This window comes from Aquila chrysaetos, chromosome 7 (assembly GCF_900496995.4).
Source record: "Aquila chrysaetos chrysaetos chromosome 7, bAquChr1.4, whole genome shotgun sequence".
Classification (NCBI taxonomy): Eukaryota; Metazoa; Chordata; class Aves; order Accipitriformes; family Accipitridae; genus Aquila; species Aquila chrysaetos.
The window spans coordinates 39,949,567-39,967,985 of NC_044010.1; the positions used below are offsets into that span (position 1 = coordinate 39,949,567).

The 18,419-nt window shown below is 36.9% G+C and overlaps 1 protein-coding gene across 1 annotated transcript in view; it reads left to right on the forward strand.

Moving 5' to 3' along the window:
• Positions 1 to 18,419, forward strand: part of CFAP47 (cilia and flagella associated protein 47) — a 354,799-nt gene that overhangs the window by 112,806 nt on the left and 223,574 nt on the right. Inside the window, exons 36-39 of the mRNA XM_041125007.1 lie at positions 7,235 to 7,369; positions 7,815 to 7,927; positions 15,954 to 16,104; positions 17,028 to 17,116. Of these exons, the coding sequence (XP_040980941.1) occupies positions 7,235 to 7,369; positions 7,815 to 7,927; positions 15,954 to 16,104; positions 17,028 to 17,116 (488 nt within the window). The remainder of the gene's footprint in view (positions 1 to 7,234; positions 7,370 to 7,814; positions 7,928 to 15,953; positions 16,105 to 17,027; positions 17,117 to 18,419) is intronic.

Genomic DNA, 18,419 nt, shown 5'->3' on the forward strand with positions numbered 1-18,419 from the left:
TTATCTAGGGAACTATGGAGAGTGACAGGTAAACTTCCTATCAGTGCCCAGTGATATACTTGCTCTCGTGGAAGGTTAGAGAAGGAGCTGTGCTAGAACTGCTGGGAGCAGGATGCAATGCTTGGCTGGGCACAGGGCAAGAAAAGAGGGAGGAAGCAATCAGTAACTCTTCCTGCCTTTATGCTTTATGGAGTCAATGGATTTGCTACCAGGGAGCTCCAGTTCTGCCTTTGCTATGGAATCTCCTGCCTGTCTCTAACTTAATAAAATAGAAGGGAAATTTAGAAAACTTGTAGGTTACCTAGTGAGATTTAATGCAAGATGAATTTAATATGTATACAGGTAAAAATGTGGTAAGGCTTGTCTGTTCTAATATATCTTGACAGGTTTCTCCTTCCTGTTGTACCAAACAAAACAAAAATTAATATTCCTTATAGTATGAAGCACACAGAACATCTTCATGCAGGACTACAGACATTTAATTTGCAGGACTACAGGCATTTATTTTAATTAGGGCTGAGCTGTAGTCAGTAATAAGTCTGTGAAGCTTTCAATAACTAAGTCATCTTGCCTCATATAGTGTTTATCCTATGGCAATGGGGTGCACCCCTTCTCTGCTTTTAGTCCGTGAGCCAAGCCTTGCCATCTTTTCCAGTACTCAGATTCTCTGTTTTTTTTCCTCTCCCCACCCTGCCATATAATGCTTTAGTGTGCAGAAGGAGAGGATCCTCTTCTTAAAGCAGACATTAGGAGTCTATTCAGGGATACAGCTCCTTCTGGTTTCCTTGCAACCGGGGCGATGGAGCCTTGTTAAAAATACGAGTTTCTGAAATGTCTGTCGCAGAGTCGTCAAAAGATATGTGTTGAATGCTCTTCAGACTTAACCGCTCTCAAGGCCCTGGGGGCACCCCGAGCCCTGCCTGCCCCTGCCCGGCCCCTGGGGCTCCCCTTACTCTGCCCACAGGCCAGGACCCCCCGTCAGCTCCCCCCGAGACCGTCAGCCCCTGCCCCAGCGACGCCGCAGCAGGGCCGGTCTCCAGCTCCCCACAGCCCTGCCCTGCCCGGCCGCGGGACCCGCCAAGCCAGGCCCACCCGTAAACCCTCATCCCAGCCTTGGCCGGTCCTGGTGCCCCCGCAGGTGCCCGCTGGCGGTGGCTGGGGCTGCCCCGGTGCCCCCGGCTGCTCTGCTCCTGGCTGGGGGGGTAGGACGGGCCCTGGCTGTCCTCTAGTCTGCGGCGGCGTTATATTGCCTTTGGCTCCTGGCTCCCTGGCCCAGAGAGAGCAGCTGGCCCTTGCTGTGCCCTGGCAACTATCTCTGCCTTTAGTTTCCCTTTCAAGTTTGGATGGATTATAGCTTCACTGGCCTTTCTGGATTTGTTTTCTTCTACCGAATTGAGGGTTCTTACACGCAAGACACGGAGCATCTCGTTATAGCACAGTGCCTCATGGGCTGAAGGAGCCAGAAAAAATACTGCTGGGTTCACCTATGAGAATTCTTTAATTTCTCGTTTCCGTAAAACATGATGGATGGGAAACTTCTGACTTGTAGACTGATGGGAAAGAAGGATTATTCCTGCATTGGAAACACTGTGTTGGTTTGACTCCTTGCATTTCTGAATTTAGAATTCAGTTTATTCCAGATTTTTTGTGTTTGAAATGCAGAATTGTTTTCACCCATCTGTGACAAAAAAAAAAGCATCTAATTTTCCCTCTTCTCTTTTGTGTCAAATGTGGGTTCATTCTTGGTAGCAGAAGAGATGGGCACCCTGTTTTGATGAGTTTTTCGGAAATGAAAGAAAAATAGTAAGTTCTTTTTATTTACTTCTTGGTGGTGTTCTATTGAATCTTTGAAACTAAAATTGTAATTTGTGTAGGGCTAGAACACCATAAGGTGGTGAAAGTGAGCACTACTTCAAATGCTTGGTGTTATTGCATTTATTTAGAGCACGTTCATTAAGAAAACTTAGCGTATAGCACTATCTTTTCTTCCAGATTCTTTCTCAGTTACACTGAACATAACTTCAAAAAGAGAGTGTTTTCTTAGGCTGCCTTTACAGTTTTTACACAGAGTTAAAGGGAGACTGCTCATAGGCCTGGAAGGAAAAGAAATGAAGATTTCTAAGTAGACAGAAATCATATGTGGATCAGGAAGTCTAATGCTTGAGCCTGGGAAAATACTCAAGTGTATGTGTACTTACTGTATAATCGTTTTCATTTAGGTATCAGCTTGTAGTGGTGTCCTTTTGGCCCGTGGTCTGAGCCAATAGGCTGCTCTTAGGTTCTTATTTTGTATAAAGGTTTTTCTACGTGGAATATTTGCTTTAAGCTACCGAGTTTTTTTACGTCATTTTGGAAGAAGGTGGCTCCACTAGAGTTTCAAATGTTTGCCCTTTACACCCTTTCTCCTCACAAAATTATTGTGTCAAAATGCAGCTTCTGCTAGCTGAAGAAAACCTTTGTTAGTTGCTGATCCATCAATCACCAAGTAGAAGCGGTTTGAGGGTGGAGCTATTTGTACTTGTGCTCAGTGGTGCATCATTTTGTTTTCTTAGACCTCCTGCCTTAGGACTTAAATCTCAGCTGCTTTCTATGGTCCTATGTTTTAGGCATTAGATGTCAGTCAATATTGCATTTTAATAACATCAAAAGAGGAAGAAAACTCAATAAGCAATTTCTAATTAAAAAGAATTCATAAACTGTTAATGACAGTCAGGCTTATTTCTGTATGTAAAGAACGAAATAAAGAAGAATTTAAAATAATGACAGAGAGGTGTTTAACAGTGCTCCATAAATCCTTAAGCCACTAGTTTCCAGAAGCTGGCAAATCATGTCAATGGAAAGACCACTTAATATTTGCCCAGTTTCTTACACCCTTTACTCAAGCAACTGCTCTGTTTGCAGTCAGAATGGTGGGATACCCAGTCTCTGATAACTCCAAGGACATCCATAAGCATTTAGATCTTGTGGATCTTTGTTCAATGTCATTACAGCTGCTTTTGTATTCTGACAAGGGATATTTCATGAAACCGTTTTTTGCCATACCTGCAGGAGGAACTAACTAGAGGAACAAGGGCCTTTCTGCAAAATTTGAAGATGGACTGGCTGTTGTGTTCTGTTCTTTGGGATATGTGTTTACTTTTTCACAGAGCATTGGATCTTCAGCTTTTAGTAATTAGGAGGTTGAATTGGCTGGTTTGTAGAAGCACTGCAATATATGCTCTAGTGTAAAACTTTAACTTGGAAATAAAAATTAACTCAGATAGTTAAGATGATAGATATGTCTATACATCTCTCTTGCTGTACTAAAGATGGTCCAGAAGAGGCAAAAAAGTTTTCTCCCTTTTTCAGCCCATGTAGCTAATAAATGTGACGTCTTTTCCCAAAGTCTCTTCATTAATATTTGAGAAGCAGAGTAACTGAAGTTATCCAAAACTTTCTGATAATGAGAATGAAATTTTTACTTTGATTTCAAGGTTCCTAGCGGGAATCCACATGGGACTAGTTCTTCCTATGGAGTTGCTTTATTCAGTTGACTATTTTAGGCTTATTATCTCCCACTGATTTTTTTTTTTTTTTTTTTTATTGCTAGAATTTTCTGTTCTTGGAATTGACAAAAAAAAGAATTTTTAAGTAGTTATCCAAAACCATTTTTTATAGCCTTGGAGAAATATGAATGGAAGAGAGAGAAAAACATAACTTTAAATCCCATATCTATAGCTGACCATGTTTTAGGAACACTCTAAATTAAGTCATATTTTTTTCAGATGTTTCAATAATCTGGTTTTTTATTCTTCATTTTATCTTCTTAATACCGAAGAGTAAAATATAATCTGTACAAGAATTTTATTAGAATAAAAATATTGCCACATTTTCTTGTTATAATCTAAATGTGTAGCATTTTTCCTATTCAATAAAATAGAGACTTGGCTCATCTAGAAGCAGACGTATACTAAGGTGAAACACTAACTAATGCAAATAATATTTCTACATGGGCTCGCATCAGAGAGCAGGTGACTGACTAAATAGCTGCTCTGTTTCCTTCATCCTGCTGCTTTAGAAATAGTATCCATTCCCTTGATTAATCTGCTGGAGAGTATTGAGGTTCTGGAATAGATGGTTCATTATGAAAATTGCCTCATAAGAATCAATTAAAAAAAGATTTAAAGATTTTTTTTTTTTTCCTCTAATGCTCCATTTAGGCAATAAACTTCTAATCATGTTGAGGACAAGAATATAGTTGGTCATAAAAATAAAATAATGTGGGGGCTGAAAATGTGGTCCTGTGAAAAATGGGTATAATGTAGTTTATAGAAGAAATATTAACGTATAGAAATATTTCTTATTCTCAGAGATCCCTGGAAATTTTAATGGTATTGACAATAAGTATTAAAATGAGACTTTACTGACAAAGTATCAAAAGAAAATTAAGTTGATACAGCTTTATCCTCATAGTTTACTATTAAGAGGTTTTGGTCCTAAAAAGGTACAGTGGTAATAAAATTTACCCATGAACAAGATATGTTATCTAGAGTGATAATTTTTTTTATGTGAGCAGCAAAGTTTTTAAAATATTTCACAAAAGTGGTTGTGCCAAAAACCTGGTCTTCTTATTCAATATAGTTCAATTAATGTCACATTTTATTAGATGGACTCTATTTATTTACTTTTAATTTTTTTATTGATCCGACCTCCTCAAAATTGTCACATTACCATTTTTATTGCTTTCTTAACTTACCCAGAAAAGATAACCGAGGCTTCCACTGGAGTATCACATTCTCTCTCCATACTGCCACAGCTGGAGTCATCTGGCAAATTTCAGTTAGAATTGCCCTTTTCCCATGATGGATCTAACAGTATCACCGTACACTCTTCTAGCACGAGTTTTTGCTTCATATCTAATAAGTTGCGGGCTTGCTGATTTTTTCAGGTTACGTTACAAGACCTTCCTTATAAAGCTCTGCTTGAGGGAAGCACGTACGCGCAGAGAAGCAGGGAAATTGTATACTGGATTTGCTGATAGCTTGCTAGTCTTGAATCGGCAAATATGTTTGTGCTTACAATGTGCGCGAGAGATTTTTGTACTTACGGAAGCTATACTTATGCAGCAGTCTCTCATCTGGAGAGATCTGTGTGCTGTTACCAACTTAGCTGTAATTTCCTGACACACAATGTGGGCTAACGTTGTGAGTGGGAGATTTTATTACTTGCAGTAGTTTTTGGAGGATGGATGGTGGTGAACACTGAGAGCAGACTGAGAGCAGTTAATGCCATGCAACTCTCGATTTCCCTTTTTGCTTACAAGCTACAGACATTTTTTCTAGACCTTTTTCCACCAATATGCCTGCCATGTACACACTTATGAGGCAGATTCAGGTCCCTATAGTATATACTTGTTTCTAACCAAAACTGGTGTTGTAAATAAAACTGGTGCAAATAGAACTGATGTTCTAAATGAAACTGGTTACGTATTCTCTTCCTTCCTCTTCCAGAAAAACAAAAAAGGCTGCCGTTTAAGATACATTTTTTGCTTCATTTTCTCTTTTTTGTTTGTTAGGACAGTGCAAAAATTATGTAGTCTTCGATATCCTAAGTACGCCTGTGCTACAAAAGAAAGTTTTATCATTTAAGACTTTTTTGTTCATGTCCTTAGAAATGGATGTGAAACTTTCAATAGTTGCTGATCAGAGAAAGCTCTTGTTCCTTATTGCTAATGTATTTGAATATGAAGTATCTCCTAGAGGTTGTCAAGTTCCTAGTAAGTTCAAAAACCAAGTAGTACAGCTGTTTTGTATCATAAAGTCTTGGGATTTAAAAGTGTCTCGTACCTCTTTTCTTGCTCTCTCACATGATCATGCAGATTTAAAAGACATTGCCTTTATGTATATACAATGGTTCTAAACAATGTACAAGTCAATATTAAAATAAGTAAAAATGTGCTCTATTCTTTGAGTGGTTTACAGCTTCAAATTCATGATGTGATGAAACCATGTGAAGAAGGAGGCTTGATTCTGGAACGATGGGATGAGTTTACCTGTAGTTAGGTGCAACTCATCCAAGCTGCTTAGAGAGGGTGACGGTCACAATCAGCAACAGCACAATAGATCAGGTTTTTTTGCTTGAGAATTAGGCAAAGTTTTTGCTGTAAGGGTGAGGGTCTTTTTCAAAATATTGCTGTATTGAATGACTCTCAGTTATGTAAGGGGTCCAAATAAAATGTCTTGAATGAAAAAAGCACCTTTTAATGGGATGACAAGTTAATGCAGTGGTTTGCTGCTTAAATCTACTCCCAAGTGTGTATATTTTTCAGTATGACTTGATATTTAATTCAGGAGAGAAATTACTGCAGTTGTAAAAGTTTATTTAGTACATTATAGACAACTTTACTATAATAACATTATATTATAAGTTACTAAGCATGAAATTTTAAAATACTTAATTTGTTTGATTTAGGAAGTACAGAATCTTATTTGTTTAAATCTGTAGCCAGATCTTTCCTGCCTGTATTTGTGGGAAGACACATCATTAAGTCTCTTTACTATTTGATTAGTCTTCTGAAAAGTTTGTGCATTTGATGGAGGAATTTCCACCTCTCTCTTTTCAGTGACTTACCAGAATCGCTGAGGACTAAAGCTTTGACATGTTTTGCAGTTGCCATTTAAATTCATTTCTGTAAATCAAATATTTAAGATGCAGTAATACTTGCTACCTTTTGTAAAGCAGTTTGGCATCTGCAATAAAAATAACTATATAGTTGTTAATTGGATGGTGATGTCTTCATAAACAGTTGCAAAACTGTATCTGGGAGTATTTGGGGTGGTACTTTACATAGTAAACTGAAAGATTTTAGAAGATTTTTTTTTTTTTTAAGATAATAAAGACATATGTTTTTTCCAGTTGGTGAATTTTACTTGCTTTTTCTATTATGCTTCATTTTAATAAAATGAACATCTGTTTCTGTTGAACTGTAGGGAAAAAAGGTAGTTTTAGTTTTTAGCCTAGGTTTATTACCAGAGCATGTCAGTGGTCTTCAAGAATTAGTTTTTTGGTGCACTGACAAGATTCATATTCATCTTAGTTATGGGCCTAATCCAGTTATTAAAAGTTATGTTGAAAATATCTGTATAAAAGTATTACCTTAAATTTTTTTGTTCTTCATCTTCATATCTCTGAACCCTACAGGCAAAATTTTAACTGAATATCTGGTTATTTTTTTCTTTTTTCTTTTCAATATTAGGCCACTGACATCTGTGATCCAAACCCAGTCACAATGCTTATTCTGTGTGTCTACCTATATGAAAGTCTCCCTCACTACTTACCCAAGAACACTATAGAATTTACAGGTGCTCTCCACGCAACTGTTGTTAAACAGGTACTGATACTATTGAATTCAGATTAGTAGCAGTACAAGGTTAAAACACTGTATGTATATATGTGTTTATATTATGTATATACTACAACAAAGAATGAATGGGTTTCATGTCATTAGGCTACTAAATACAGAAGATGGAAGCATGCATCTTCTTTTTTTTCTCTTCAGGCTTGGGATCGTGACTTCTGCTGCTGATTTTTCCCTATGCTTGTAAGAACAGAAAAAAATCTACAAATCTAACAAATCTGAGATCAAAGATAGAGAGGAATACGAGATTAACAGGCATAGGAGTGCAGTGTACACTACAAAAAGAGTACTCAGAAAAATTGAGGTTGGATAGTCTGTGGGAAGTCTACACTCCTTAGCAAGAAAAATGATCTACCTAGTCATTTGAAGTACTTTGTTATTTTGTGATAAACTGATTTTGTTCTTGTTTTTTTGATAGCTGCGTCTGAAAAACCCAAGCAGTAAAACTTTGATATACAACGCTATTCTTGTAGGAAGAGATGCTGATGACTTCTCATTGCCTAAAGGAAAGACTGTCACCATTGCCCCTAAGTAAGTAATGATTTTTTTTTTAGTGTTATTAATAAGTCTAGCATTATGGAAATATAAACCTACTAATTTAATAGTGGTGGAACACTAGAAATGTGTTCGACTCTAAGCAGAGCAAAACTAGTCAGTATAGAGATTAGGCTTTTTCTCCTTAACCTAGAACAAATCCAGAGTGATTTGTCAGTAGGACACTTGCAGTTTAGCTCAATAGAGCTTAAGAGCAGAATACATGCCTTCAAATCATTAGAGGAGCCATCTGTGTTCAATAAATATTTTTGTCCCAAAGTATTGTAAGCTTTAATTATCAGTTTGGATCTGCTGTTCTTCTATTTTATTTTTTTGCCTAACTGAAGTTGAAATATCTCCTCTGAACATGATTCTCATTTTTGACATCAATGCATTGTGGAAGCATGAGCAGGTAAAAATTATTTCTTTTAAGATTTCAGGTTTTGTTTCTTATTCTTAATTGAAGCATGTCTGGGAATTTGAGAGACCACGACACAGGTTTGATAGTAGTGTTATGTTGCTTCTTTTTGCCCCCATCCTCCCTCCCCACCAAGACAGAAACTGTTGCAATTGCAATGTAGTTATTTCTCTATTTTACATTTCTGAAAGCCATCTAAGGATTGTGAAGAGATTTAATGTTGAGAAAACATTAGGTTGTTAACATTTTTGGTAGCAGAAAGACTCATGGTATATTGCCATCTTTTTGTTCGCTAAGTATGTTTTGCTTTTTCTGTGCTGTGTGGCTTTATGACTAGATACAGGAATTTCACTAATCCCTGTTTAACTAGTGAAGACAAGAGGGATGTAGCAGTGACTCTGGCTGTCAGTTAAGGGGTTTTAAGTTTAGACTGGAAGTCTATTTAAGATATTCCTTTACAGATAAAATGGATTAGGTTGTGAAAAGGAAAACAAAGGTCAACTTTTGTATGAAAAGAAACTGTGAGAAGAAGAAAAATTTCAAATACATATTGTCAAATTCAAGAAGACTCAACATAAATACAGTGCTCTTTAAGGATGATCAATATTTCAGTACTAAATGACATAGTTATTGTAAATGTATGCAAAAGGGACAACAAGTAATGCTATGTTTTCAGCGAGCTGTGAGGCTGATTTGATTCCATTTTCTTTGCAATTACTTCAAATAAGAATTAACATAAAAAATATAAGCCTTGAAAATATCATGTGTTTCTCTGAAAGGTCAATGCCATGGCTGTTTTTTGCTTCACCTTTGAAAAAAAAAAAACCCAAACCCAAGACACAAGTAAATGTGGGCAACCTTGTCATTGAGCTGCTTGGAATTATTTATAGCAGCAAACATTTGAAAAAATGCATAGAAGTAAAAGCTTGTGGAAACACCAGTCATCCACTGGTGACCTCTGCAGAGTTTATAATGTAACCTTACTTGTAATCTTGGTTATTAAATGAAAAATAGGTTCTTTGTAATCAATAGTTTTCTTAATATTCTGCTGGAAGTGTTTGAGAACTCCAAGCATTGGTGGGATGGGTGAGAGTCTTGTAGGTGCTTTATATTAGATCATAATATCATAGGTAGGTTTTGAAGTGATAGTAACATGAATAATAAACCAACACCTCTGTTTAATTGATTATGTGTAGGCTTATGGCTATTAGTGCTGATTGATATTCAGTTGTGTAAGGTCAAAAAAATGGTAGAGGATTTGTAGGAGAGAATGTTCTGCTTTCTTTGGAAAGAATGCCTTCAGAGAAACTCAGAAATGAGGTAGGCTTGTAACAGACTTCTAGAAAAAAAGAAATATATTTATGGCCTAAATAAAAAGTGAGGGAGAATTTTCAGTGTATTCAGTAAGCAATTTGATGTGGGTGTATTAGTAAAACTTAATGGAGTTATTTTTTGATGGGCATGACTATAACGTGTTTAGGAATAAAATATGTTAAAATAGCTAGAAAGAGGCACTTCGCATTAAAGTTATTTGTTCTACCTTTAGAAGTAAATAATCCATAAATATGGAATTGGAGGCAGATGAATCAATGTGTTAAAAATCACTAAAAATTAGGAAAGCCTACTTGCTATATCAGAGAACAGGAGTCCTAGTTTAAAAAAAGGAGTTATACTTTAAAAAAACTTTCTGAGTATCTGTAATGGTTCAGACAACTTAAGATCACATATCTCTGCATCCTTGTTCCCCTGAATTGAAGCTGTTCCTTAGGAATTTATGAATATTATATACAAATATGGCTATGCCTTCACCACTAGTTCATCTTTCATTGCAAGCTAGCTCGATACTAGCCAGCTTTTTTTCCCCTGAAACAACAGGTACTTTAGATAAACCAATGCACAAGAGGCAGTTAAAAATAGCATCTATTGCCTTGTGAAGGGCCGCTGCAGGGCTCCAGTGAAGTTGTCAAGCTTGCTTTGCCAAAGTTTCAGGGTAAAAGGTCACAGGAAATATTAGCAGTTCAGAGAACATTCACTCAGGAGAGTTCAGGCAATTACAGCTGAAAAGATGAACCATAGCCTTGATAAGGAGGCTAAAGAAACTGAAACTTGTCAGTCTTCTGATCGGAGAGCTGGAAGACTTTAAGAAAAACTTGTCATGTATAGAAACTTGTCTCTAATTATCTGCCAAATATATATATTCTTATATTTAGAAGTAACTATAATTGGATTTAAGATGACTGCATGTCACTGTAATCACTAATGAAGAATAACTCTGGCTGACTAATCCTGTTGGACCTGCTGGGTGAGCCCACTTGGCATAGAGGATTCTGTAGATGAAGGCCCAGTCTGAAAGAACTGTGTTTACTTTCCAGGAAAGATGAACTGCAGGAAACTGATAAGCTAAAGAGATCAGGGAAAAATTTGAGCAGAAAGGCAAAGGGTAATGAAGAGGAGTTACTTAAATATATTTAGGAAGCAGTGATGCAGCATTAGATAGAGATGCCAATGATTTTAAATTACTAATAATGAAGTGACAAAAATATGTTATATTTGTCTGTCTGTATTTTCAAAGAGGCATGACAACGTATACTGTGGTCCATTGCTAGCTGGAGAAACTCATAAATGGCTGTGGTGGGCTAAACTTGACTGGCTGCCAGACACCCACCCAGATGCTCTCTCACTCCCTCTCTTCAACAGGACAGGGGAGGAAAAATTGCTAAAAAAGGTTTGTGGGTTGAGAGACAGGGAGACTGCTTACCTTACCAGTGACCATCACAGGCAAAACAAGCTCGATTTAGGGGAAATTATTTTAATTGAAAATGAATTAAACCAGACTTTTGTAGTGAGAAACAAAGATAAAAATTAAAACATCACCTCATCTCTTCCCCACTCTCTTCTCCCAGACTCAACTTCACTCCTTCATTCCGGAGTCCTCTGCCTTCTCCCCCTGCCACCCTGAATGGCACAGGGGGTCATGGGGAGCAGGTGGCTGCAGCCACTTCATAACAGTTCCTCTCTGCTTCTCCTTCCTCCTCATGCTTTTCTCCTGCTCTGTGAGTCCTTCCATTGGCAGCAGTCCTTCAGGAAAAATTGCTCCAGCACGGGCTATCCATGGATCGCAATTCCTTCAGGAAATATCCAACTGCTCTGGCATGGGACCCTCCATGGGCCGCAGTGTGGATATCTGCTCTGGTGTGGTCCTGTCCACGTGCTGCAGGGAAATATCTGCTCTGGCAGCTGGAGCACCTCCTGTCCCTCTCCTCCTCTGACCTTGATGTTCCCGCTGCTGTTTCTTACTCTTTTTCCTCACTCCTCTGCCTTTCTGATGTTTTTGACCTTTCTTAAATATGCTTTCACAGAGGTGCCACCAGCTTGGCCGATGGGCTCAGCTGTGTCCTGCGGTGGGTCCGTTATGTAGCCAGCTGGAGCTGTCTTGTGTCTTGCACAGGGCAGCTCCTGGTCTCTTCTCACAGAGGCTGCCCCTAGAGCCCCCTGCTACCAAGACCTTGCCACCTACACCCAATATCTGTCAAGAATGAATATTTTATATCAGTTGGCTGAGATGAAACTGGCTTCAATCCTAAGCAACTGAACACCAGGGAAATCTTCTGAAGACTATACTGTCATTCTGCTCTGGCTTTTGGGATGCATCAGAACATTCTCAGTGTAGCTTAGTGTCAGATCTTGCATATAATGTAATTAATCTTTGATCTGGGATTTCCAGTCTCCAGGGCACTGCACTGTGCTGTATAGACTTGCAGTTCACAAAAGTAATAGCATAAAGGTCTCTAAGCTCTCTTATGTGGTGTAGATATGCCTATAAGTTACTCAGTCTGGGTACCTTAACAAGAGAAATGATGAAGATCAATATTTAAAAGCACCTTCCTGGGAAAGGGACTTGTTTAACTGCAACCCGTATAGAACAAAACTTTTTATAAGAACAACAGCTTGAAGCTGGAGTTGTACAAATTCAACCTCGAAGTAGCGAAGTTGATTAACTATTGAGGGGAAGAAACTCTATCCGAATGACAAATTCTTTAACTGCAGGGGGTTTGCAAATCACAGAACATTGAAAATAGTGTGAGAAGTGACCTCAGAAAGTTATTTAATCCAGCCTTCAGCCTCAGATAATATGGGGTGCTTTCTCAGAAAAATGCTTCTGCCAGATGGCAGTTATCAGAAGCAATTGAAGGCTGATTGTGTTGCACATAATGGCCTACAATGTATAACTACTTCAGATTGTGTTATCTAGTAATTTCCGTTGGCCTAAAACTCTGCAAATTTGATCCCTCCAAACAACTTTTTATGTTTCTTTTCCTACACCGAAATATAACAAATAAAACAGAGAGAATTTGATTGCTTGCTTTTTTGAAAGATGGTACATGCTGAGCTGATAAAAAAATTAAGAATCTTTGACCCCTACAGTATATCAACTGAAGTGGGTGTGGATGAAGCTAGTTATAATAATATAAGAATGAACAAGATTATAGAACAATTCCATGAGCTGAATTTTACCTCACTTTACATTGACCACAACACAGATGAATAGAGAAAAAAACTAAGCAACTTTGTGTTTTCTGTAAAGCTGGCTTTGCCACAGAAGGCAACAATTCACAATTCAAATTAGATTTCTCTGCTGTTGCATGAGCCGGAGGGCAAAGAGGCAGAATATTCCATACGTTCCATTTCCCTGTCATTCCTATTTGTGACAAGAGCAGAGTAGGCTCCTTAAAACTTGATCCTTAAAGTGGCTTTGGGAGTGTATGTCTCAGGCAGTATACTTCTCTGGGAGTCTGCGGTCCCAGGATGCATTTTCCAGGATTTTTTGAATGGCAGGGTGACTTAGGAGCCTTAGACTCTGGGGGGCTTAGCAAGTCTTCACTGTCAAAAATGGTAGTCTGGGGACTCTGCAGCAGGAACATGAAAGCTGTAAGAGCCAGGTTTTCAGAACTTCCATGATTTCATCATTGATTCTCAGAACTGGCATCCTGAGACTTTTGGCGTTAGGAAGAACTTGATCTCTAGGCTTAACACCTAGGGTAATGCTGGGTTAAATTACGTATAGTCATCCTTTCTGCAGTTTGGTGAGTTTTTTTCAATTCTGCTATAACCTTTTTGAGGTAAAGAGGTGCAAACAGTAATTGAGGTTTGAGCCCTTTGGATGCGGTCTGGTGGCCTAATGGTGATCTATGTTGTTGTCTATTCCTTTTCTAATTATTCCTCACACTTCTTTTGCTTTATTGGATGTTTCCCAGCACTGTGCTGATGTTTTCATGAAACTATTTGTCACAAATCCCAAGTTTTCAGTGGTGAGTTATATTGGCTCGGAGGCCATAATTTTATGTAAACACAGAACTGCTTTCCCCACGTGCTTCTCTTTACATCTATGTACACTGAATTTCCTTGTCATTTTGTTGTCTCATAAGGTCCTGCAATCTTTGCACTGTCAATCTTTGTCCTTACAGCCTGGAGCAACTTAGAACATCAGTAAACTTCCTTACTTTCCAGTTGTCACAGACACTTGAGGTCTTCATTAATGGCCTTTCTGCATAGTAAGAAGTGACAGTGTTGACTCCTGTCAGTTAGATCTCATTGATTTAGATCTTGTTTACAGTGGATGTAATTTATACTTATCCTATTCTTTTATTGTTTATAATTGTTTCTACTACATTGCATGGTATAGATTTGAGGCTTAAAGGTCTGTTCTTGTCCTGATCTTCCCCAAATTTTTTTTAAGATATTGGTGTTCTATTTATCACCATCCAGTTCCAGTAAGAACACTATGTATATATATATATATATATTTTTTTTTTTTCCCCTGGTCTATCCTAAGAATGAGATAAAGGACCCCCCAGAAAGTTTCCTTGACAGCAGCTGTCATCCAGGGACAAATCCTGTCACTACTCCCATCAAAATAAATTTGTAGAACTTCTGCCATCATTGTGATTAATCAGCTCAGCTTACGTGAAGAGATGTGTGCATTGAGTTCACTTGAAAAAGTAGGTGTTATTATAAAGGTTGTGAACCAAATGTAAATTAACATGATTCCATTGAAGACGTGGTATGCTGATTGCTATTACAAGTAAGTCCTCTACTTCACCACTTACTTGTGTAAGTATATATACATACAATACAAAATAGGCATATTTCAAATACCACTGTTAGCTGATTGCCTCTGCTTTAGAATTCCCAGTTGGCAGAAGACCAATAAATCACACATAATTTCCTTCTGCATTCTATTTTAGCTCTTTTCTATCAGGCTGTAAAGTTCCTATAAATTGTTTAATGGGGAAGGCTTATTTGGATTGGGGAGAGCTTCCTTTTCATTCAAGTATCTGCTATCTCTTCCAGAAAGACAACTAACAAACCTGCAGTTTATACATATAACCTTTTCCTATATTTTAAGAATTCCTTTGAAGTATTATTTAAGTAATATCAGCTTGAGTAAATTAAGAAATTTCAAGATTTTGACTATAGGTTATTTTCTTTCTGCCATCTCTTACTACAGTTTGTTGGGGGGTAAATTTTAACATTTCTTTAACTACATAGAATGGCATTACTGAAAGTATAAACCAGTCATCTGACTTTTTGGTATGTATTTAGAGATATTCTACTTGCAAATCCAAAAATATAGGTATTTTTCTGTTTAGAGAAAGCGCACTCTGCTCTGGTCATATGTGTAGATAGGCAGAATACATTTAAATTGTACTGTTCTCTTGCTTTTAGAACAATCCTACACACTATAATTTTTCTGACCTTCATGCTGTCTTAAGACATTAATCTCAAAATCAGAGAGTGATTTTGAGAGCTTCAAGGTGTGAGCTTCAGCCATTAAACTTTTCTTTTTGATCTTGCTTAGTTGCAGGACTAAGGCAAATCAAATGTAAACTTAACTCTTACCTAGTCTAAACTCTCCTTCCACGTGGCCTCCCCTTCTCCAGTTTTCCATCAGAGACGAGCCGTTGCTTGTATGAGAGAACTTTTTTTCCCCCACCTCTTAATTACTCAGCTTTACTAATTATTCTGAAGGTTTTTTTACTCATTTCTTTCATGATTAAGAACATGTAGATCTGCCTCACAACATGCATAACAAGATGTCTAACTGTTTAACTTACAAAAACCTATTCAAATAGGGGAGCATAAAGTAAATCCGTTGTTAACTTAGGGTAATACTATAAGGAAAGAGAACTTCCTGTTTTACTGTGTGAGGAAGAAAAATTAAGCTACATGCTGAGGTCATAAAAAGCAATAAGGACTCAATATTGTTCTTTTTCTGTCTATATAGTTCCTTTATTAGAATATTTTAACATGCTCTTAGGCAGAAGATTGAACTACAACAAAGTATTTCAGAAGAAACAAATTACTTTCTTTTCTAGCCCCCTTCCATTACAAAGACTCTAAAATCTGTTCCTGAAATGACATTTCTGAGTAATTTCTGAGTCACAGTTTTGTGCCTATTTAAATAATAATAATAGTAACAACAACAACAACAATATATAATTATTATATACAATAATATATAATAATAACAATCATTATTTTTTATATATATATAAATATATATATTATATATATATATATATATTCATATTTTTTTTCCCCTAGGAGACAAACAAGTATAATTGTGGAATTCACTAGCCGTTTTCTGCGCCCTGCTGAAGCAGTGTTGCTACTGATCTCAAAGAGTGTGGGTGGAATAGATGGTGCCACAATGACATTCTCTCTGAAATCTGAAGTCAAGCATATTGAGCCTGCTGTAAGTTTATATATGTATGATTAATATTGTCAGAAAAAATGTTGTTAATCTGTACATTGTATCAAACAAAAGTGAACTGAGGTAAGAATAAAAATGTGAGTTACCATCAGCATTAGCCTTTGACCTACAAATTTTCAGGTTTCCAATATTAGCCTATGTACATGCAGAAAAAAGCCTAGAGGAATATTTAAGATTCCTAAGGATATAAATCATACTTAAATCCTGAATAAATTTAAAAATTTTGCACTGATTGCTCTGAAAATAAATCTGGAGCCCTTTCAGCATATGAACGCTTTTGGAAATTCCATTGTGGAGGCGGTGATATGCTTCAGCCTAGTGATTTCAGCAAACTTTTGTTAGACGTTGCTAGGTTTGTTTGTGCTTTTTAACTTTAGACAGTGTAGATTTAAGATATATCCCAGAAATACTCAGAGCAGAGATAGGCATGTGTTCCAGCATTTGTTATCAAACATTCATTGAGCAATCTGGATAGATCCCCTTCTGAACTTAGATGGTGTTTATGCGATTCTTTTTTTTTTTTTTTTTTTTTTGACATTGCTCTCTTTATACCATAGCAGTAGGCACTGATGTTAGAAAGGAAGGTTGGGGCAAGAGAAGAAAATAGAGGACACGTAAAGATAAGAAGGAAGAAAGATGATAGCTTGATTCTTGGCCTTGTGCTATCATTTGGAAGAGCATTTAAAATGTGGTGAAGTTTAATGCATGTTTAAAAAGAAATAGGCTTTAACTGTTCTTTGCTGGCAACAAAGCCTAGCATTTAAATTATGTTAATTTTGTAATCACCAGTGGTAAAACACATAGTTCTAGTCGTCTTTGAAATATTTTCCTGTTTGTTTATGTATTATACATGAATGTAGTTTCACAACTTTTTCATATTGATAAAAATTTTTGTTCTCTTTCAGGGTATATTAGAATGCAAATCTCCGTGTTATGAGCTGAAGAAAGTTATCCTAAATGTTACTAATCCCTTCAGAACTGATGGGATATTCAGGTAGACAATGCTGTAAATACAAATCTTTAATGATCATGCAGTTTTATCAACTCTTTTCCATAATTTTCTTCTTCTCCTTAAAAATGTAAAACCTTGAGGTTAAATTATAGAGATTTACATTACCAAAATTGTTACAAACACTATGAAGTGGAAGCTATCATAATGGATAAAGAAGATAAATAAGCCTTAATTGAAATCCATCTCAGTGTAAGCAATAAAGCTAGAGCTTTAATCAAATGGAGTTCATCAACCTTGCTTGTATTTTTGTGTTTGGCTGAGGTCCAGCAGAATTCCAAAGAGAAACAAACCATGTTAATTAATAGTTGGTTATTTTTTCCCCAATCTGCTTTGTCCTGCTGTTTAAATTTTTAAGCATGCAAAAGAAAAAAACCATGCATTTGCCTTGAGGCTCGCATCACTATCAGTTAATCTAATTTTTCATTTGTATTCATCGTAGCTGTAACAACTGCAGAATTATAAATGTTGCTTTCCTTAATACAAAAGAAATAGAGTACTGTGCCCCTTTAAAATCTATTTATGTGATCTGACTCCATATTTTGTCTTTTAATCTATAGAGCTAAGTATTGGTTCATGTCCTTCATTTATTTACAAGAACCATTTTCCATAATATTTTTAGCTTGTTTTACTGATCTGTTTAATATACATTGCATAGGCTGCAAATTTAATTTCTCTTTTCCCCACGGAATGGGTTTGGTATAGACACCTGTAACAGGATTGTTTTCAATGCTCCAGCAATGTGCTCTTGCATAAGCCTCGTATGTGGGAATCATATGAATTTATTTAGCTTCTGGCTTTTTTTAAAGTCCTTGAGGTGGTCAGTGAGGCTGCCTGTGATCAGTTCTATGATGTGGATGGCTCTCAGAAAGAATAGATTAAAGGCAATGAAGTAATGTAGTTTTACGTATATCATTCAAAAGCTACTTGACAACTACTTGAAGTAATTACCAATTTGGGCAACATTTGAACCAGTAATCAAAAATAAAAGATCCTTTGTATCAAGTTTCCAGTGTTTTGAACCATCTAGTGTTCCATCAGGAGGTGCATTGCTTAGTTGCAAATAACGGTAGGAAGTGCACTTGTGATACCAGGGAAGTAGCTCTTTTACAGAAAAGTGGGCTGAAAAACTTAACGCTAGGTGTATAATACGGTATGATTTAAGAACAGGACAAATTAAATATATAGTGCCTCTTTGAACTCATGTCAAATATATAGCAAATGTCAGATATTTCCAAAAGCTGTAAATTCTGCACCCTAAACTAATGCTTGCTTAGCGTTCGGCTGT